Below are 22967 nucleotides of genomic sequence, written 5' to 3'. Positions count from 1 at the left end.
TCGAAGCATGCTTAAACACTTGGCCAACCATCCCACTCAATGTTCCTGAAACCAGTGACAAAAACAGAATACATAAAAATAATACAGAAATTAAAACCCAAAAAGTCTGCAGGAGATGATGAAGTATGAAATTATTTATTAAAACATGTGAATGAAGAAATAATCAAACCTCTTTTGGATATTGCCAACTGCTCATTTAGAGAATGAGTATTCCCATAAAAATTAAAAGTAAGCAAAGTAGTTCCAGTCTTTAAGAAATCAGAGATATTAAGTACAGAGTGCCTCAAGGATCTGTTCTTAGCCCACTTCTGTTCAACCTATTTGTAAACAATATTGAAGTCAGTGAGAAAGATAAAAAAAAATACTATATGCAGATGAAGTGACACTGATGAATGTAGAAAACGATCTTGAAACACCGGAAAGAAGTGCATTTATATAAATAAATATCACAGTACAGTGGCTTATACAAAATGACTTAATTTTAAATCTAAAAAAGACAATGTTCATGGTGTTCATAAATAAAGAAAAGGATGAACACATAGATATATTCATAGATGAAACAAGACTGGAAGAAGTTACCATTATTAAATTTTTGGGGGTTACTGTTGACAGTAAGCACTCCAATATTTGTTATGAAACAGCTTGCATATTATGCCAACAAGGAGCTTCTATATACAGTGTACCGTGCTCTATTTGAGCCATACCTACAATATGGAATTACTGTTTGGGGAAGTTCCAGCAGCAAAAATACAAAAAGAATATTTGCATTGCAAGAAAAAGCAGTTAGGACCATTTTGAACAAGAAACAAAGAAATTCATGCAGAACTGTTTTCAGTAGCCTAAAAATACTGGCATTTCCTTCTCCACACACTTACAACACAATAATATAATTAATAAAAGGAAATGCAGTACTAGAAAGAAATGCAGACTTTCACACATATGAAACAAGAAATAAAGGCCTACTAAGAAGTATATAACACTGACTGATAGTTGCTGAAAAAGCTCCTCGACACTCGGGTGTCAAACTCATATAGTGCCTTCCAAAGAGTTTACAGGAAAATGTGAGCAAAAAGACATTCCAAAAACTTGTAAAAGATTATTTAATGGAAAAAGAATTTTACAATGTAGAAGAGTATATGCATCAATGAACAAAAAATGCTACTACTACTGTTATAGAGGTACTGTAACTAATTGAAAATATTTGTATCATCACGAAGTAGGGGAGGTAGTGTCACAGACATGATGCGTCAACTGGAATGGCAATCATTAAAACAAATGCGTTTTTCGTCGCGACGGGATCTTCTCATGAAATTTCAATCACCAGTTTTCTCCTCCAATTGCAAAAACATTCTGTTGGCACCCACCTACATAGGGAGAAATGATCATCATGATAAAATAAGAGAAATCAGGGCTTGCACAGAAAAATTTAAGTGCTCTTTTTTCTCGCGTGCCATTCGATAGTGGAACGGTAGAGGAACAGCTTGAGGGGGGTTCATTGAACCCTCTGCCAGGCACTTTATTGTCATTAGCAGAGTAATCACGTAGATGTAGATATTATGATATGTAAATAACTTGAGAACACGAATATTGAGAAAAAATATAAATATGAGTGTAATGTAGTATGTAAATAATTTTCAGGACCTAAAAAATGGGTGAAAAATGTATGCAACTTTATTATAAGTATTGCCACTTTGATGCATTAAATTGTAATAAATGGTTAAATATTGCAAGAAAATAGGTTTAAATTGACTTGTCCCATATTCCGAGTACACACTTGGTACAAAACATAATCAAATGGGACCAAATAAAAATCAATCAATGTTTTGTTCAAATTAATCTATACTACAATCTCTTAAATTATTTACTGTTCCTCCTAGAACTCTTGTACAAGCTGTCTTTAGTCGATTGATATCTCCAAGTATCTTCCACATATGAAACCTTCTCTCATGATTCGTAATCCATATATGAGGAATGGTTGAATTGTTCTCTTTAAAAATTTTGTCAGGAGGCTTATTTTTCATTCCTTTGCCTTACTCCAGGTACTCCTAATATTTTTCGTTCTCTTACTATTCCTACTACTGAATTCCTGTCCTCTGTTGCAATTAAATTTTTGTTTCCTTTAACACAACAATAACTTTTTACCTCATCAAATGTTTTTTCAATCTCTTCATCAGTTGTAGAGATAACTGTCATATATTCTTATAGTACTGTGGTAACTCATGTCTTTGTGTTTGTGTTAGCCATGATGATCTGTTCACTATGCTAGTCATACTACTTTAATTTCATTCTTATTTTCTTGTTCACTGTTGGATCTACTACTGCAATTCCCTTATATGATTTTATAACACTGTTCTTTCTGCCACCACACATCAATAATTACCACTGTAATTAAATATAACCTATTCATTTCTCTTTCCTTACTCTGTAAAGTGAACCTTTGATGATTTGTGTACCACTGATGACAGTTTTTTAGAGCTATAATGCCAGCTCACCAAATGTTGTTTCATCAATAAAGAGTACCAATAACAGAAATTTGATAATGTTTGTGGTGTGGTACAACCAGCAACAAATTATTTCTCATGGAGGAAAATATGCTATCAGTTATCCATGCAATAATTGCAGTGGTAGGTATATTATCATTTTAGGACTCCAACATTCCACACTCCAATTCCTCCAATGCAGATTTATTTTTTCTGATGACAAATCTTCCATTATCAAGGCTTATCATGTACAATTCATTCTGTTGTATACTATGTTCCCTGCCATTGCAGCCTGTTCCACAGTACAGGACTTTCTCTCTGTGGTTGTTCATCCTTACAGTCAGTTAAATGTGTTGATAAACATAGGTTTGCAACTGTTAGACATCAACTTTTGTATGACAGTTCACTGCACAGGCAATTCTCCCTTTACTGGATTACACAATATGAGCTATGAAGCTGTAATGTATTGTGTCAGGAGGATATGTAGGAGATATTTAGCATTAGGGGCCATCACAAAGGTACTGACCATGTGCTAAAGAAATTAATATTAGGTTTAACACTTACAATAGTATCTTATTTGTATTTATCAAATTGTTATGATAAAAATATATCTGCTTGACATGAATTTCATCTCCTTTACTTGTCAGACATTTTATAATGAATACATGTACACAATTTGTTTTCCATAACTCAATGGCATAAACTACCTGTTCATTACTTATCTGTTTACATCTTTCATTTCATAAACAATTAACAGAATATAGGGTAGTCAAATATCAAATACCCATATTTACCTACCAAGTGTAGCCTTTTTTCTTTTTCTTCTTCAAAAATTCCATTCAACATGTTAATATAATGCTTCATCCACACACACACACACACACACACACACACACACACACACCTCTCTCTCTCTCTCTCTCTCTCTCTGTGTGTGTGTGTGTGTGTGTGTGTGTGTGTGTGTGTGTGTGTGTGTGTGTGTGTCTAGGATGGGCATATGGATTGTGTGTAGGGATTGTGTTGGATGGATTGGTCGGAGGGGAGAGAGAGAGAGTTAGGAGGCAGGGAGAGGGTTTAGGAGTGGGTAGTTAGTGGCTTGGAGGTAGGGAGCAAGTTTGCTAACTAGGAATGTGGGAGGGTGGGGTGGCAGGTGCATGGTGTGCTCATGCAAGTACTTCAGTACTTGTGTTCTCATGCATTTGACTCATTAACGTTCTCAGTCTATATTCTTAATGTCTTTGTGAAGAATTTTTTGTGGTAATCTTGTAACTCTGTACTGTTGTCTGCTTTTAAGTGAGAGAAGAGAAGTACTAGTTATAACATTTAAGAATTCTTAAAATAATAAGTTTCTTGAAGAAGTCTCTGCAAGATGTAGTATTAATACCAGATGTAATTCTTATTATAAGCTTCTGTATTTTGATAAGTTATCCCTGGAAGTTGATTTTTCTCAGAAAATGTTTCTAAAGTTGATTAGTTAATGAAAATATACAGAATAAACTATTTCCTTCATTTTGAATCCCCTAAAGCAAAATTCATCCATACTGAAACATAAGGAGCTAGACCTCTTCATTAATTCTAAGGTATTGTTTTTCACTTCAAGCTATGGTCTACCTGCAGTTCCAAAATCTGAGCACTACTTACTTCTTGCATCCCATAACCATAACTGTTGGTATTCTATGAGAATAATGAGTCTTGACAACATTATAATTTCAATAAATGCAGTATTTTTAGCTGTATGCAATTACTCTTCCATAAGAAATAATTACAGATTAGGAAAGACCACTTGAGTGTAATAGAAGGAAAGAAAACTGTGGTGATGAGTATTTTAAATGAATCTTCATGAAATGGACAATGAAATTATTGCCATAAATGTTGTAAACATTTGTGCTAGTAACTACAAAAATGCTCTTTCTTTCCACAGGTTAAAGGATGAGTTTGTCATAATAGCCAATGAAGGTGAACATGGCAACATATTAGTACTTATGCCTCCATTATGTCTGTCTGTTGATGATGTCAGTTACATAGTCAGTAAACTGGACAAAATCCTTACAGAGGTTGAAGTTGTGGATAGTCATGCCATATATAGTATCCTCAGCAATTCTCTTCCAGACAGGTAGGAAGTATACATTGAGATAATGAAGACTGCACTTTAGTATAGTATTTGATAAGTAAGCTGTTGCCAATGCTCGTGTGTCATGATACTGTAATGACAATTGTTACTAAATTTGCAAATGACAATTGAATGTTACTTTTTTGAAATTATCTTGTATGTTAGTGTGTATTACATAGATGCAAGTGGCAGGTATTTTGTTGACTTAGAGTACACACACACACACACACACACACACACACACACACACACACACGCACGCACGCACGAAACAGATACCTCTGCTCATGTTACAAAACATATTCTAAGTGGCCGACATAGGGTGCAATGCTCGCGTGTGATGTTATTGCAGTGACAATTATTACTAAATTTGCAAATGACAATTGAATATTAAAAATTATCATTTATGTTACCATGTGTTACATAGATTCAAGTGGCAGGTATTCTGTCACATGGGTACTAGAATTGTGTCCCAAATTTGACAGCAAAGTCATTAGTGCAGTCCAGTGCCTAACACTGAAAACAGATTATTACACAAAGACAACGAAGTGAAAATGTGGGTAGAAATGAACTGCCTCCCAAACAAGGAATATTCCTACAGGAGGAATTTCTTTACATTACTTAAGGGATCAAACTTCAGGAGATGATTCTTCTCCTGGTGAGAAAGGAATAAAAAATTGATAGTGACATATATCCAGAAATGGATGGTGAGTGTACAATAAAGGAATTAGAATTGGGACATTACAATTCACATTACATGATATTGATTTTGCCCATGTTACAAAAAATATGCAAAGTGTCCAACATAGGTGCAAAGCAAGTGTTTTCACATTGCATTATGGATTGCCTCACTCTTTTGAATGATCCAGGCTGTAGCTGAGTGGTGTAACAGACTACACAACTATGCTGTTCAAGTGTTTGCACATCAGCAACTAGTTCAGCATATACAACAGTTTTCCAGAAGCCCCCCACAAGTAAAGTTCAAGGGGGACCAAAGTGGCCAAGCAAAGGGGCCTCCTAGTCCTATCCGTTGACTGGGTATAATGTTGTTGAGGTGTTGATGAACAGTGATACAGAAATGGGCTGGAAATCCATCTTTATTGACCAGATTACTTCTTGTTTTGTTATAGCTGCATCAAGCAAAAGAGGCAGAATTTTCTATAGGAATTCTTCATGTGTATGTCCATTAGGTGGTGCAGCAAAACAAATTGTCCGAGTAAGGGGTTACCAACAATCCCTGTTAAAACTTTTGTGTTAAATTGTTGCTGATGAGATGATTCAACCAGCCCTTGTGGTTTTTCTGTAGCCTATTGATGATGATCATGTAGGGTTATGATACCATCTCTACCAAGTGTTGTTTCATCCATGAGAGTATTGATGACAGACATCCAATAATGAAGGTGGTGTGTTGCAGCAACCAGTGACAAAGCTTTTCTCATGGAGGGAAATTTGTTGTCAGTTATTACTGCACCTGTTGCAAATTATGGATAGCTTCAGTTTTCATGCAGGGGTGCACGACACCAGGATATGTATCTGGAGCATGTATTGTGTTTGTTCTCTATATCCTGTAGAAACCATTGTTCAAGAGCTGGTGTACATACATCCCATGGCTGCTTAGATTGTTCATTTCTCTGAAAGGACTCATGCTCACACAAATGTCAAAAATTGGGTGTGAAGGTTTTGTGAGTTGTATGGCACTGTCTATCAGGGAAAATGGCTTTGTAAATCTGTATGGTCTCTCTGCCATTTCCATATGCTTTATAACAGACAAAAATCATCTCTTCAGGCTCCTGGAGAGAATAACATTTCCTTGTGCTTGAGTTTATCTGCAGTCACATAAACTGCAACATGGAGAATAATGATGTTCATCAGTGCTATCCATGTTGACAAGTATACACTAACTAAATAATAAATTAACACCAAGTAATATGTTAACATATTTTCCCAACAGTAATTGCTTTATTACAGACTCACCATTCATTTCTGGATGTATGTTGATATGATTTTTTTTGTTCCTTTTGAAGTTTGTCACCTTATTCAATACTGACCCTGTATATTTTGAATGTCATAGTGTAGTGGAAATATTTTGTTAGTATTACTTCTTCTGTAATTAAAAATTTAATTACAAATATTAGTATGAGCTTGGAACCAGACCTGGACTTTTATGCTGCAGCTAGTGATTCTAACAACTACACTAGGCCAAATGATGCACAGGGTGTCACTTCTTCTCCTGTGAAAACAGTGACCTGCTACTTATGAGACTTTTACAGAGTTCTAGTTCTTGTGAAAGATTCGTAGGATGATGAGCAGTACCTAAGTGTATGACTTTCTCTATTATTGTGTTAAACAGTAGTGGCATCGACTTCTAAAATGTCTGTGTGTATGTCGAACTCCCTTGATGGTTGTCCCTAGTGTTTCACCTCTGCTCATGTCTCTGACAACTGCACTATCCAATTTTATTGGTACATTATTTTACCTTCATACGTTATACAGTCTTAGCCTGTTGACACTATCATGTTCCATGTAATAATCTATAAATATTCCCTAAATTATTCTTTTATACTCTCAGTGTTTCCCCAGCATTTGCTTCATTGTAAGTATTACACTACCAATGTGAAACCCTTCCAAATAATATGGAAGTACCTGTTCAGTCAACAGGTTAATGAAAGGAGTATGTGTGGCAGATCTTGCAGTTCATTTTGCTACTCTTCTTCTGCACTGGGATAATTGCAGATGATTTCCAATCTTCTAAAATTTTGTTACACCTCCATATTGACTGAATGAGGCTATAGTTCTCTCTGCAGCATTTTCCCTCCTGCCTTCAACATATTTGCAGTTGTTCTGTCCTAACTGAGGATCTTTCAATATTCTTTCTTCCGGTCACTTCTCTCACATTTTTCTCAGTGACTACAAACTCGCTTTCCATCTCGTATCTATGCTCAAAATTCATGAAACTGTTATTTGTGCATTCAGCAGTCTCTCAAAAGCTTCATACCCTCTTTCCAGTATCTTCTCCTTGCTTGTGAGTGTCTGTCTCAGTTGTTAATGATCTGTGCCTCTCTCTTGTATCCATCCTATTTTTCATCTTATGTTCTGGAACATTTGTGAACTGTTATTCTCATTATTCATTCTCTCTATTTTCTCTATCATGTTCAATACAAATTCCATTTCTTAATATGTAAAATCTTAGCTGCTAGCTTTGTTCTATTCTTGGATACTTTCCTTTCGCTCTCACATTGATTGTCTTGCATATACAGGTCTCTTACTTTCCATATGGCTTTCATAGTCCTCCCACATGCCACTTGGAACCATGTCCTCTTTTGTCTTTGAGTTTTCTTATAATATTTCATCTGTTGCCCCTATCACAATTGCTAGTGCATCTGCCCATTTACCACTGATGTTCTTGTCCTTTTCCTTTAAGTCTTGTGTACAGATCTGAAGCTATTTCTAGCACTGTTGGCTCACTTCTGGATGTCTTTGCCTTACTGTATAAAATTATTTTGTGATGTGGTAAATTCAGTCTTCTGTAGCACATCTCTGGCTACATCCTACAAATAACTAGGATATAGTCTGCATCAGCATCTCCTCACATCAATAACATTTTTCTCATGACTCCCTTCTGTTGGAATTTGGTCTTTTTGCATGGTTCTGAAGCCCTCAGGTGATTTAAATGGATACCTTTGTGTAGGAACATAATTATGGTAACAAGAAGTTTCTAGTTTGCTGTAAAACTGATCAACTGCAGTCAATTTTCATTTATTTAGCATATATAGGATTTTCCTCCATATTGTGTGTCTATAGATCATTCCTTATCCTTGCTTGACATTGAATTTACCCAACATTTTTAATTTACCCAATATTTTTTCACTTCCATGCTGCTGATGTTTATCATAGAGTTGACTAGCTTCCATCAAAATCAATCTGATTCTCATCACTGACTTTGCTTAGTACATGTGCATTCACCCACATGATGTTTTGTTATCTGACCATGACACAATAAATATGCATAAACATATCACCACAAAAGAAAAAGTATCAAAAATGAAGCCTAAATGAACAAAAATGTAATAGCCTTAAGAAAGAAGATGCTGGGAAAAAAATCTTCATAGCATCATAAAGTGACATATTTTATAAATGTCTTTTCTTACTATCTATCTTTTCTTACTATCTCAATATAATATACCTAGTAAAAAGACTAATACCAAACTCATCAATAAAAACAAAATGGATAATGAAGGATGTCTTGGTTTCTAGGAACAAGATAAAAAGGCTTGCTGGCCTATTGCAGATTCAATTTGTACAAAATCAAACCCACAGGAACATACCAATAAACATTATATGATCAGCAAAACAAACTATAACAGAACTGAATATCATCATAAAGCACTTCAATTACTATTTTGCCCCAGTAGGCAAAAAACTAAGGGGGAAAAAGACAAGTACTAAATACAGGGGTAGAGGAAAAGAACTGGTGAGGTTTAGGAAATGTGGAGAGTTTGGAAAAGGCATCAGGACCCTAAATCAGGGAAGACTTACTGAACAGGATTAGAAGGAAAGATTGATTGTTGAGGACTGCACTGGATGAGTCTACCTTTTCCTTGCATTGTTAAAAGAGAGTTATGAAAGGCGCATAGTTACTGTGAAGAAATGCTGAGAGCAAAGAAATTAACATAAATTAAGGTCAGATGTGTAGCCAAAACCAAAGACATGTTGTAACGCCAGTTTCCATCTGCAGAGTTCTGAGAAACTGGTGTCTGGGGGAAGAATCCAGATGGACATGTAGTGAAACAGGCACTGAGGTCATGACTATCATGTTGTAGAACATGCTGAACAACAGGATATTGTGTGTTGCAGCATACATCCTCTGCCTAAACCCATTCTTCCTAACCGATAACTTGGTGGTAGTCATGCTGATGTAAAAGGTATTACAAAATGTCCTCTGTTCTTGCCATCCACCTGGCCTACATTTACATTAATTTCTTCAGTCTCAGCATTTCTTCACAGTAACTATACCTGTTTCCACTCCCTTTAAGTGTTCTATATCTTCCATTTTCTGACTTTCCTATTTTTCTCTAGGGACTGATGACCTTAGTAGTCAAGTCCCATAAGATTTCACACACACTATTTTTCTCTGCTCCCCTTTCATCTCTATCACATACAATGCACTTAGCTTTCCACTCTTATTAACTCATGCACAATTGCTGGAATATCATCTACATAAAGTAAATACTGTATTCATTAGCCCAAGAATCCTCTTAAGCAACTAATCAACACATCATTCCTGGAAGGAATTTTTCCAAACTTCTCAAAGACAATATTGATAAAACCGATACTAAAATGGAAAATGAATACAAACCACAAAATTATAGACCCATAGCTCTTCTACCAGTCTTCAAAAAATATCTGCATGAGCTTTTGCACAACAACTCATTGCATTTCTGATGAAATATGAACTAGTGAACAATAACTAGTTTGGCTTCAAGAAAGATAAATGCACCATATTTGCTGGCATAGAACTCAACAGTGTTGATGGATCCAACATAGGCATTGACTGTGTAGACCACAAAACTTCAGTAGAAATATTACGAGTATGTGGTATAAGAGGCCATGCAAGAGACTGGATCATATCATACCTGAAAAGCAGTGGCCAATATAAAGAAATTACAAAAATGACAGAATAGAAAATAAGATATGAAGTGATAATTCTACATGTCACTGTCCCACAAGTTTCCATTCTTGTCCTATTACTTTTTACTTTATATGCAAAACACATCCTACACATTATCAGTTATGGTAATTTTGTAACTCATCCAGATGACACATATGTAATGTTCAAGAATAAAGACACAGAAAATCTGGAAATAATAGTCAACTTAGAAGTAGATACTGCTATATAAAGATTTACTGAATGAAATTTGCATAGCAACAATATTAAAACACTTCATCTAAATTTAAAACTGAAAAACCAACACAATGAAGATATCACCACTGGTATAGATGAGTACATAGTACAGAACTCCAAATACACAAACTTCCTTGGAATAATAATCGACGAAAATATAAACTGTAATAAGCACATAGAATATATATTTGGAAAACTCAGCTTGAACCTAAACGTGCTGCACAAACTGAGCTACCTAAAAGACACAAATACTATGAAAATGATATACTGTGCACTAACAAAATCAAGCGATGGGATCTCCAGGCCAGAATACCAACAATGTAAGGAAAAGATGGATTGCTACTTACCATAAAGAAGACACATAAAGTTGTTGACAGGCACAGTCAAAAGCATTCACACACAAACAAACAAACACACACACACACACACACACACACACACACACACACACACACACACACACACAGAAGCTAAAGAAGACACATCAAGTTGTAGACAGGCAGAGTTAAAAGGGCACACACACACAGACAAAAAAAAAACTGCAGCATCTTGGGCTGGAATGAAATGAAACTATCACATTGGATGCAAGCAGCAGTCTGGAGGGGCAGAGGAAGGGAAGGGATAGTAGTGTATGGGTGGGGAGAAAGACGAACACTGTCTGGTGGAGTGTGCAGGGACTAGAATGCCAACAGGTGAAGCATTAGGAAGGTGTGGGGCAGGGATGTGGGGTAAAAAGGAGCAAAAACCGAGAAGATCAGGGAAAGATGGGCAGATGTGTTGGCAGAGGGCTGCAAACAAACAGGATGTGAGCTGAGAGTGGGGAGGAGATGATAGGTCAGAGGAGGTGGAAACTGTTGCGTAGAAGATGTAGGGACAGTATGTTACCATAGTTTGAGGCTGGGATAATTACGGAAGTGGAGAATGTGTTGTAAGGATAACCCCCATCAGTGCAGTTCAGCATTCATCACTTTTTCATTTACAGCATTGAGCATATTATAAGATAAAGAACAGAGGTCCTAGTACTGAACCCTGAGCTACTCCATATTTTACATGCAGAAAATCAGAGTAGACATTTCTCTCTGTATTTCCAGATTTTATGTTTTATTTCAACACTATAGCCTGTTTTCAAAAAAGGTTTTTATTATTTCAGCAGCTTTCCCACATATGTAGTCCAGTCTTTGTAGAAGAGTTTTATGGCAGACACAGTCAAAAGCTTTTGAAACGTCTAAATATACATTAGATATTTTCTTTTGATGGTCCAATGCCTCACTGATGTGTGTTATGAAGTTTGTCACAGCAGTCTTGGTGGATCTTCTCTTTCTAAATTCATATTGTGCCTCATTTAAGATGTTATGCTTCTCTGTGAAGTTTATGAACCTATCTTTCACCACTACTGTTTTAGATGGAACAGGTGTGATTGTTATGGGCCTATAGTTTCCAGGCTCTCCTTTATCCCCTCCTTTGAATACTGGAACAACATTACTCATCTTTAAACATTTTAGGAATATTCCTTGCTTTGTTACTAAATTTATCAGGAATACTCGAGGCTTAGCAAGATCTCTAGCGCATTGTTTGACTATTTTTGCTGAGATGCCATCCAGACCTTCTGTATTTTTATTTTTTAGTGCTCCAATTTTTTAAGAGATTCTGGTTCATCCATAGGGAGGAGGTATAAACTCTCGGCCACCTTTCTGGGACTTTCCATTCCTTTTGCTACATATATGTTTTGTTTTAGAAGTTTCACCTTTATAGCTATATAGTACTGGTTGAAAATATTGCACACTTGTTTTGGATTGTTCACTTCTTTCCCTTCCCTTTTCAATGCTATATTTGTATCTTTCAAGGCTTGTGATTCTTTTCTGTTTTCATTTATATAGTTCCACACTGTTTCAGAGTTGTTAGAAGAAGATTGTATTTCAGATTTTTGGTGGCTGGCCTTTGCTTCTCTTATCATCCTAGTGTATGCCTTCTTCTTACACTTATAAGCCTCATGACCAACTTGACCTTTTCCTTTCTGATATGTTTCAAAGAGTTCAATTGGTTCATCTCTCGCTTTTTTAATTCTGTGGTGAATCATTTTTTGTTTGGTTTATGCCTAATAATTCTGCATATGTACACCACAGGAAGATTACCAGCTCTTTTCTACACTGTCCTCTATGTACAAGGTGCTATCCAAAATTTTCAGGTCTGGTGCTACCATCTTTTGAAAACCTTACCTTTGGACTAATGGTCACCATCACCCATGAAGTAGTTCCCATCCACACGTACGCACCGGTCCCAGTGCTTCTGCCACTGGTCAAATGTTTTCTGGAAGTCCTGTTCTTTGAGGGTGTTTATCACTGCCAGCAATGCTTCTTGAATCCTCTCTACAGTGTCGAACCAATGGCCTTTCAACTTGAGTCTCAGTTTTGGGAATAGCGCGAAGTCGCTAGGTGCCAGATCTGGCAAGTATGGGGTACAACCGCATGTTGTTTTTTGCCAAAAAGGTCCTGGTGAGCAAGGACGTGTGACAGGGTGTGTTGTCATTATGCAGCAGCCAGTTCCCTTGATGCCAAAATTCAGGCCATCACCACCACATATTTTCCAGAGCCATCACAAAAAGTCACAGTAGTATGTGGGATGGTTGGGCAGGATGAATTCTTTGTGCACAATTCCCTAGGTATCAAAGAAAATGGTGATCATACTCTTCCTTTTTGCTCTTCACCTGTCTCACTTTTTTGGGTCTTGGAGAGCCCAGGCTCTTCCACTGAGATGATTGTTGCTTTGTCTCTGGGTCATAACCGTAAATCCAGCTCTGGTGATAACCCATGACAGGAACGTTGGATCATCAGATGCGGTCTGACCAAGATTCGTGCACACTTCAACTGCTGTGCCTTCTGATCAGCAGTCAAGATCCTTGGCACAAATTTTGCAGTGACACGATGCTTCCCCAATTCATCAGTCAAAATTCATTGACGTGTCCCATAACCAATACCCACTTCATCCGCAAGGTCTTGAATGGTTCGACGTCGATCCGAGGGAACCAATTGTTGACGTTTGGCAACAATGTCTGGCGTTGTGCCACTAACAGGCCTTCCACTGTCAGCATCATCTTCAACATCTGTACGGCTGACCCTGAACCGAGCATGCCACTCAAACACATGTGTATGGCTCACTCTCTGTCCCCCAAACATCTGTTGAATAATTGCAAGGGTCTCCGTAGCCCTTTCCCCGAGATTTGCACAGAATTTGATACACATGCACTGTTTTGGTCACAGATCCATATTAAAATCACCACACACCAAGTACAGAGTATTACAGTAATCAATGTGGACACACAACACTTCCTCCCAACTAAATGCCACTGTGCACACTGACTCATCAGATATGCAGCTCTCGCCACCTAGTGGTGCAAAGATCTACTACTCCTACTTTTCAGATGGCAGCACCAGTCACGAAAATTTTGGATTCCATCTCATACATATCATCCCACTTTTCAAAAATTCTAGCCTGTTCAGATTTCTAAGGTTAGTTCATCTAAATTCAGCCACTACATTTTGCTCAGTTTTTATGTGATCTCGCAGTTCAGTTGTTTGTCCAAAATGGTCTGCAACAACAGTATTTATAACCTGAACTTTTTGTCTGTCCATTGGTATATTTGACAGAACATGGTCTATTAATGTGCTAGATGTTTCTGTATGTCTCGTTGGATTTTTTACATGAAACTTGAGACTGTATGTCCTTATAATGTCTTGAAAACTTCTTGTGTAGCCACCAACTTTAAGCATGTCTATATTTAAGTCACCAGCTATTATTACATAAGTGTATTGCTTGTTAATTTATGCAGTAGCACATCAATTTCTAGTAAAAGTTTTTCAATGCATGAGATAGATGACTGGTATATTTCTAACACAATGCATCCCCCCACACCCACCCCCACTCCCACTATGAACTTTATTTGTACTGCTGCTGATTCAAAGCAAAATTCTGTACAGTTTGTGATCTTCTGTGGAGTGCAATCCCCTGCTTTGCTGTCTATATATAGTGTTACTCCCCTCCCCCCCCCCCCTCCCCCCCGTTATGTACAGTTCTGCAGTAATATGCTACATTTTATACCAATTAGATTGAAGATCTTTAATTCCTTCTCCTTTAAACCATGTTGTCATTATGAAAATGTTGGGCACTGCAGCAGCTAATAACACTTCTGATTCTTCTGATTTGTTGGATGCATATTGAATAGTTTGATGCAGTATTTTTAAATTGGATTTCTTTGAATCTATTGCTCCACTTGTTATATTGGTTTTGTGTCCGGTTCTTGGTGCTTGACATGGATCCAGGTGTTGCTGCTGCTGCTGTCAGAAGATCTGCTCCTGATGTTTGCACTGCTTTTGCTGTTGATGCTGGAAATACTATTTCCCTGGATACTAATGTGATCACCCCTTATTCTAAAAAAAACTTCTTGCTTGTAATCTAGGGCAATAGGATCCTATTCTTTGCTAGGTTTGTCAAACAGTTCACTTAACTGAGAAACTGGCTTGGCCTTTCGTTTTCTGTTTAGGTGCAGGCTGTGGCTTGTGTGATCTTTATGATTCATTTCACTAAGGTCTACCAACTGTATGTAGTTGAATTTGTCACACAATTTTTTTAACTCAGAATTGTACAGTTTCACTTGTTACCCCAACATATGATGCCATATGTCATAAGTGAATGGAAATATCCTAGGTATGCAGCTTTAATCATTTCCAAGTCACAAACAGATGAAACTGAGTGAATGGCAAATGCTGATGAATTCAGTCTTTAACGTAGGTTGTTGATGTGAACTCACCAGCTTAGATTGTGATGATTAATAGTTTTGTGCTACTTTGGTATTCTCAAAATTATTAGTTATCTATAATCTAACAAATTATAGCAATGTATCTTGATTGTGAACTGATTGCAAACTAAACTGATCTCCATTTCTAAAGCAGTTAACATTTTCATAACTGAAACAATCTTTATTAATCAGCTCTTCTGTTGAAGAATTGACTTACAGATGATGTAGGCACTATCTTTTGTAAATAATTTTAATTTCCTCTTTTAATTTAAATTTCACTACATCAAATATTTAAACTTAAAAGCTAAATATCAATTATGCAATGCTACTGTCAATAAATGATTTTCATTTACAAAAGTCTTCACTTATGACATATGGCATCATACTTTTGGGGTAACCAGTGAAATTGTGCAGTTCTGAGCTAAAAAAAAAATTGTGTGACAAATTCAACTACATACAATTGGTAGACCTTAGTGAAATGAATCGTACAGATCACACAAGCCACGGTCTGCACCTAAACAGAAAAGGAAAGGCCAAGCCAGTTTCTCAGTTAAGTGAACTGTTTGACAAACCTAGCAAAGAATAGGATCATATTGCCCTAGATTACAAGCAAGAAGTTTTTTTAGAATAAAGGGTGATCACACTAGTATCCAGGGGAATAGGATTTCCAGCATCAACAGTAAAAGCAGTGCAAACATCAGTGTCAAAATGGGAAAATGTGCAAACTGTTGCTAAACATTAGAAATGCAAATCAGTTTGGGGAATATTAGCATTGTTTTCATGTGCAACATTGTATTACAATCTGTGTGAGGAGACACAGAGACCATCACTACTGCTACACAGTACAGGAAAAACAATTTCTAATACTGAAACTTTGAGGTGATTTAGCCATTCTGCAAGTTGAGTGGAGCAGTGTTTAACATACCGTCAACAATGAGGTCAGTACAGATGGAGCACAAGTTAACACTGAGGAAGGAAATTAGCCACGTTCTTCCAAGGGAACCATCCCATCATTCATCTTATTAAGAGATTTAGGGAAATTATAAAAAACCTAAATCTTGATGGTCAAATAGGACTTCAAACACCATTGTCCTAAATATTAGCCCATGTTAGAATACTGGATTATAGGTTGCTTCTAAAATGAGTGAGAAGATATAGAGGATGTTGCAAGTCTTACAGCTTCAGTACAGACCTTTGCAATAGCTTCAGTGCCTTGGGTATAGCTCACCTGGCCAAAACGTATATGGCAGGTATTACATCTTAACGTTTCTGGTAAGAGGCGCAGTTAATTACAAGATGCATCAGGTCCAACTAAAGCAGTATCCATACTATTCTAGTGATTCGAAATGTGTTGCTTAGGTCTTTTCTTAGGCTAAATTCTTCTGAAACACAGAGTAGTAAAGTAAATATAGTTACACAGCTGAAACAGCTGCTCTTTCAACCCATCATGACCACCTCTATTGTGACTACCTCTTCATCTCATACCAGTCCTTCACACTTATCCCTGATGTCTTTCTTTATTTGTTATTCCAGTACCTGTCTCCCCCTGCAGTTTTTTCTCACTTCAGCACACTCAAGTACCAGAGAAGTTTTAGTTACAATGGAATCCACAGAAAAAACTAATTATTTGAACGACAGTAACCCACTGCCCTGTTACTTAGGTTAAAATATGCTTTTATTTTGCATTCTTCTCTACTGTGCAGTTTCAGCTGTTAAGCCATTTCCAAGTGTACAGTACAAAACCATTTGGTCATACATGGTAAAAATACAGTTGGGTGACCACACTTAAACAACATGATACCAAGCTTCTCTAGAACATTTGTAATGTAACATGATGATATTAATTGTTATTAAAACTTGTGCTGACTTGATAGGTCTCTCCTGAAGGTGTCCTTGTAATCAGTCAGTGAATCTGGTCACACTTCCTGAGAGACATAAACTTTCTGTAGTAACACCCATCACTTACCTGGGGTCATAAAATATCTGACAGACAGGAAAGTAAAATTTGAAAGCAAAGTTTCTCCTTGACAGTTTCTTGTATTTCATAGAAGAATTACTGATTCACATTTGTATGTTTAAAAAAAAAGTTATAAATGTTCAGCATGTAGCCAATTTACAAATAAATTTTTGATACAGATGTAATATGAGTTCTTTCACATAATTATGATTTATCTAACTAATTGATGCATGGAACATGAAACTAACTATCTAATTAATCTAGAAAACTGGACAGAAAAATTCACCTCTAATTATGCCTCGTTTAATTTCCTATAGCCATTTCTGAAGTTTTTGAGATTATGGCCTAAGACATAATGCCAATGATTTTTTTCTGAACAGAATTTGTTAATTCCCTCTCAGATTACATTTTATAAAAGATCATCAATAGAAACAGTGATTCAAACTTCACAATTTAGGCTTGGTAGAGCTAAAGAAGAAAAATTGTTTTGTTGGTATATTCTATGGCATCATCAAAGCATTTCATTGTGTGAACAACAAACTTGTACCAGGCAAACTAATTTATTATGGCATTAATGACATCTCCTTGCATGGCTGTAATCTTATATTAACAACAGAAAGTAAAAGGTTGCATTGATAACCTATGTCACATGAATGCAAGTAAATTTAGACCAAAGGAACATAATACATAGTGACCCACACTGAATCCACTCCTGTTCTTGTTGCAGTTGAAGATAGGAGTCATTTGTACATGATGTGTGATTGCTTGTGTGAATATGTGTGTGTTTCCTTTCTGAAGACAGCTTTAGCTGAAAGCTTAATGAGGAACAGTCTTTTCATTGTACCTGTCTGAAAGTCAGTGTGTCATCTTCACAATGAGCAACAATCTATCCTTTTCATAATATTGTTGTGTGGTGAGTGAGATGTAGCTGGGAATTTTAGTGAAAATGAGAGTTCCAATCTCACAGTTCATGTTAAACAGTCTGATGCAATTTTTGCAACATCTCACAGTAAACATACATACTGATAATATATTCCAGAGGCAAAAATAGAATGAAGTTAGGCCGTGACACTTCTCTGCTAAACTGAAGTGTCAAATTATCTTTAGAGTGGGTATGTGTAGCGGAACTTTTCATGTTCCAGCTGCATGGTGAGGTACCCAAGCAACATTGACAATCAAATTGCCCTGTTAATGGCAAGAGTATTAAAGATGGTGGATTATGTCATGTAGACATGAATATGGTAGACAATTTGATGCAGTCTTTCTGAAGGAACCATCCCAGCAATCACATGAAGTGATTTAGGAAAACTTGAGATGTGGTGGGATTTGAAATCTGCTCCCACTGAATTTGAGCATAATTTCTTACTACTAAATCTCATCATTTGCATCTGTCACTGTATAGTCTACAAAATTGGACAAAAAATTTTGTAACTGAGTGTTGGTGCATTGTGGCATTACAATAAGCCATTTATGAAACATCGAAATACGAAATAGAGATAGATAAATGATGATATTAATGCCTGTACCATTTGTTTCAGTACACAAGCGGAGTATGGAATGAGGTGGCCTGAAGACCAGCTAGAGTCTGATAATGAAGACAGTAGTGGCAGCTCCATAAGCAACCACTATGATTCAATGGACTGAAATATATTATTTGCAGTATTTTAATAAGTTATTATAAAATTACATTATGTAGTTTATTTGCCTTCAATACTTAATTCTATCTTCAGGAATCTGCAAATGCCCAAAAAATTGATGTGCATGATCCTACTATATACTGAACAAAACAGACAAATAGCTACCATGATATGTAAAACTTTTTTTCTGTTACTGACAGAAATATAATATTTTCCAGCAGCTGTTTTTTATTGTATAATAAATTTTTAATGAAAATAAATTTTTGGTAACCTTGAAATCTACTTTTCATTTATATTATGTAGGAACCCAGTATCCTTAAGTTTGTAGTCATTTTGTTGCTTCTCATCAGTTCAACCACGAAGATATTTTTTGTGAGAGCTTTGTTTTTTCATTTCCTAATAGCTATTAATGAAACATACTTGTTTGTCATGCAGAATAAAAATCTGCCAAAGAATGGATTTTACTTTATATCAACAGCAGCATACAATAGAGCAGCAGTGAATACATCCTTAGTGTGTGTAACAACCACATCATGCCAGTTCACTCAGAGCAGCAGCTCAGTCTCTTCATGCCGCACCTGTTGCATATATGGACAATGCAACTCCCAAAAGTCAAGCAGCAGAAGTCAGACAGAATGCTTTTTCTTGAGAATACAAAGGCTACACTGCAGGAAAAGTATTGGCTTAGGCATGGCCAGATGATTATGTTGAATTCAAGTCCTGCTACTGATGGGCATGGCAGATCACTGAGTTGACCATCTACGGTCACATGCAGGCTCATGTGAGGTGATGCCACTTGGGGCATCTGAAGATGTTGCCACTGCAAAACTATATAGCAGTAACACACTGCCCAAAAGCCAGTGGCCTCTGCCCAAGAGGGATGTCCCTGTAAGTCAGGCGCGGGCTCTGGCTCTGCTCGCATCGTTATTTTGCCAGTCAGGAATAGTGTACTTTCATTCATTCATTTTTAGTCTTATGAGTCTTAAAGATTGTTGTTCTTCAAGTCTTGCATTTTGTTCATACATTTCTCAACTGAGTTCCATAATTCCTTCAAAACATTCAGTTAGACATCACTGAATGAATCTTCCTCAGTATCTATATCATTAACTATCTAGTCCACTCACTGAATGCGACATAGGTAAATATTTTATGGTGCCCATTGTTTTGGTCGTTGATTAGGGTGCAGTTGTTGCTGTGCAACAGATTGTTGAAATAGGTCATCCTTCTTCGGAATACAGAACCTTCTCAGCCCAGCATTAAAAAAGAAGACAGAATGGCTTTGAGAACCCCTTGCATTACTTGATCAGTTAGTATGCAGCCCAGCAGCAGAGTTGGATGAGCAAAAGAGCAATCTTATCATCCTCTCTGGATAAATGATGGGCCCTTACCAATATCAAGGAAAAGGACATCACCAGGAGAAGAAAGAAGAAGCCAGAACCAGCAACTACAGACAAACAGTGCCTGGGTCAGGGTAGTTATTCTGGAGAGTGGCCAGGTGCAGTGCAGCAGCAATGGCAGATAGCAGACAATGTGATGTCACAGATAGCCTACTGAGGTGGGTTATCAATGTTATGAGATCACAGACAGTGGTGCAAGGCAGTGGACAGCACTTATCAGTAGCAACAGCAACAGCAGCAGCACCTGGCAGCAACAATGGCAGCAGTAGGAATTGTCACAGTGAGTAGAATAGCCTAGCAGGCATGTCACGTGATGCTGATAGTGTTTCATTTGATGGCACTGATGCACAAGTCACCCAATTGGCAGTTTATTAGTTTGTCAGAAGCACTCAAATTAATAGCAGGCTCTGGTGCTAAGAATACTCTGAATGACTTCTTCAGCGACTGCAATTAGCATTTGAATTCATATATCCAAAGCAGCTTGATACTTTGTTAAAATTATAAAATTAAAGCAGTTGGCTCTGCATTTGTGAAGTTGTTAGTCAGAGAAATAAGTGGTAATTGGTGAGGCATGCATGCCATACTATAGTCTTACTAAAATTACTTGATTATTGACACTTCACTCAATATAGCTAGTTTCTTCCAATCAGAGCACTCAACGTCACCCCCGAACCTGTCACCATTGCTGAACTGTCACAACAATTAGTTTACTTCCAATTCCTTGTCCAGCTTTCTTTCTTGATTTGTTTTGGTCCCAAATCTTGGGTCTGGCCCTTTTATTTCTTATTTCATGATACATGATGACCACACCACACAGCACTAACCAAACACTACTGGATCCTTCTTCACAAGATGCAAGTCAGAGTCATTTATAGAGATCGGCCTGCATTAAGTAACCTTTGCACAACATTGTGTGAAGCCAAATTTTTGAAGGCTGTCAATTTCTCTTTGTGGCTGGGACACTGCAGTCATAATTACAACAGCACTTTGTAATTTAATGGAATAGTGTAGTAGTTAGCAATTTAGCCTGGCATGTCAAACATTAAAGATTCAAGTCTTGACTAATGCAGACAAACTTTTTATTTTTTTTAATTTAATCAGAAGACTTTATCATTTTTATTCAGTTAATTGGTTTACCCTAAATGTATTTTTTTTTTATTTCTAGTACTTTGCCACAACATTTTCATCATCATACTGACCTTTTTATTAGTTCTTATTTCTCTTCCCTACCATTCTTTTATTGTCTGGAATCTGCATATGTCGTTTACAACTTGCAAGCAAGTGGTAACCAGGACTGCTCATTGGTTGGTAATGCAGCATCCTGTGTAGCCAGTGTCAGAATGGTTTCAGGTAACCAGTGGCAGGAAAAAATTAAGTTTGCATTTACAGTTAAACCCAAAATTTTTGTGCAGAAGATGACTACGCAAACAAACATAGTATGAAATATTTCAGTCTCTAGTTTTCTCATTGAGGTTAGCCTTAAACACTGTGAACAAAGCAACTGTGATTTTAGTTTTGCCATAGATTGTTGATTGCCATTTTTTGGATATATTGCACATCATAAGGTTGTGGTTAGGTTAGGATATGATCGTATTATTATTTATGTCAAGAAAGGCATGTATTGCATCCACAGTTGATAACCCTTTCCAAAAGCCAAACTGGCTACTGCTGAGGATGTTATATTTACTAATTCTTGCACTTGGATGCAACACAGAATCACTTCAGAGAAGCTATCAGAGATACTTTGCAAGAGCTGAAGCTTCAAGGCAGCCTTGCACTCATCTAGAAGTTAAACAGAGCAGTGTTCATCGAAGGGGTTTACAATGTTAGAATAAGGACCATAGTGTGTGGATGTGGTGAACAATTAATGTTAGCAGAGGTTATAAAACTACTCTGATGGAAGAGAGGATTATAACCTTAGCCAGAGAGAAGATGAGCACTCAAGGTGGTGGTTTGGTGCTGCAAAGTGAAAAGAAAGCAACAAAGCATTTTACTTGTGGGAAGCCAGGTGACACAGCACGAGATTATTGTACAAATAAAAAAATAAGCATGGCAAGGCCAGTTGTATCAGGAAATGGTAGGAAAACAGACAGATTGCAAGTGGTAAGGTGTTAGAAGCATAACAGGCCAAGTCACAGTGGCCCATGTGTAAATTTGAAGTTCATGATATGTTTTAAATGCAAACAAATTGATCACTATGCAACAGACCGCTTGGAGAACACTTATCAGGTGCAACAAACACAGCAAAAAGTAAAGGGCAGGGAAACTATGCAAGGATGTAAGTAAACAGTCACCTTATCCCTTGTCCACAAATATATTAACAGTCACATGGGGAAACAGAAATGAATTTATGGAACTGGAGTGCCAAGAAGTCATAGCAAATCAATTGACGTTTCCTGTGGATAGTGGGGCCCAAATAAGCATAGTTCAGAGAAGTAGCTTCATAGACAGCAGAGGGTATAATCTGGCTGAGGCTATTAGGATTTTCAGAATTGTTAATGTGGTTGCAAGGACAGAGGGAGCTATATAACACTCAGATTACAAACAGGAAGTAGAAAGCAAGTAAGGCATTATCCAATATAATCAGTAAAGATGTGAATGTTCCATTTGTAAGGCTGGTAGACAGACTTCTTTCAGGAAAATTGAGTCATAATCAATTATGCCACTGGATGCTTGTGAATCCACATGGAAT

The 22967-nt window shown here is 36.9% G+C and overlaps 1 protein-coding gene across 2 annotated transcripts in view; it reads left to right on the top strand.

Annotated features, from left to right (window-relative positions):
- Positions 1–19120, top strand: part of LOC124712792 (5-phosphohydroxy-L-lysine phospho-lyase-like) — a 316431-nt gene extending 297311 nt beyond the window's left edge. The window contains exons 10-11 of one of the 2 annotated variants that reach the window (XM_047242898.1): positions 4402–4593; positions 18780–19120. In XM_047242898.1, the coding sequence (XP_047098854.1) occupies positions 4402–4593; positions 18780–18885 (298 nt within the window). In that variant the 3' untranslated portion in view covers positions 18886–19120. Of the gene's footprint in view, positions 1–4401; positions 4594–18779 lie in introns of those variants that run through there. The other variant, XM_047242899.1, reaches the window with a different exon arrangement.
- The last annotated feature ends 3847 nt before the right edge of the window (positions 19121–22967 follow it).

The sequence above is a fragment of the Schistocerca piceifrons genome, chromosome 1 (assembly GCF_021461385.2).
Source record: "Schistocerca piceifrons isolate TAMUIC-IGC-003096 chromosome 1, iqSchPice1.1, whole genome shotgun sequence".
NCBI lineage: Eukaryota > Metazoa > Arthropoda > Insecta > Orthoptera > Acrididae > Schistocerca > Schistocerca piceifrons.
Note: the sequence above shows the minus strand (reverse complement) of the source record. Positions and strands in the feature narration are given on the sequence as shown.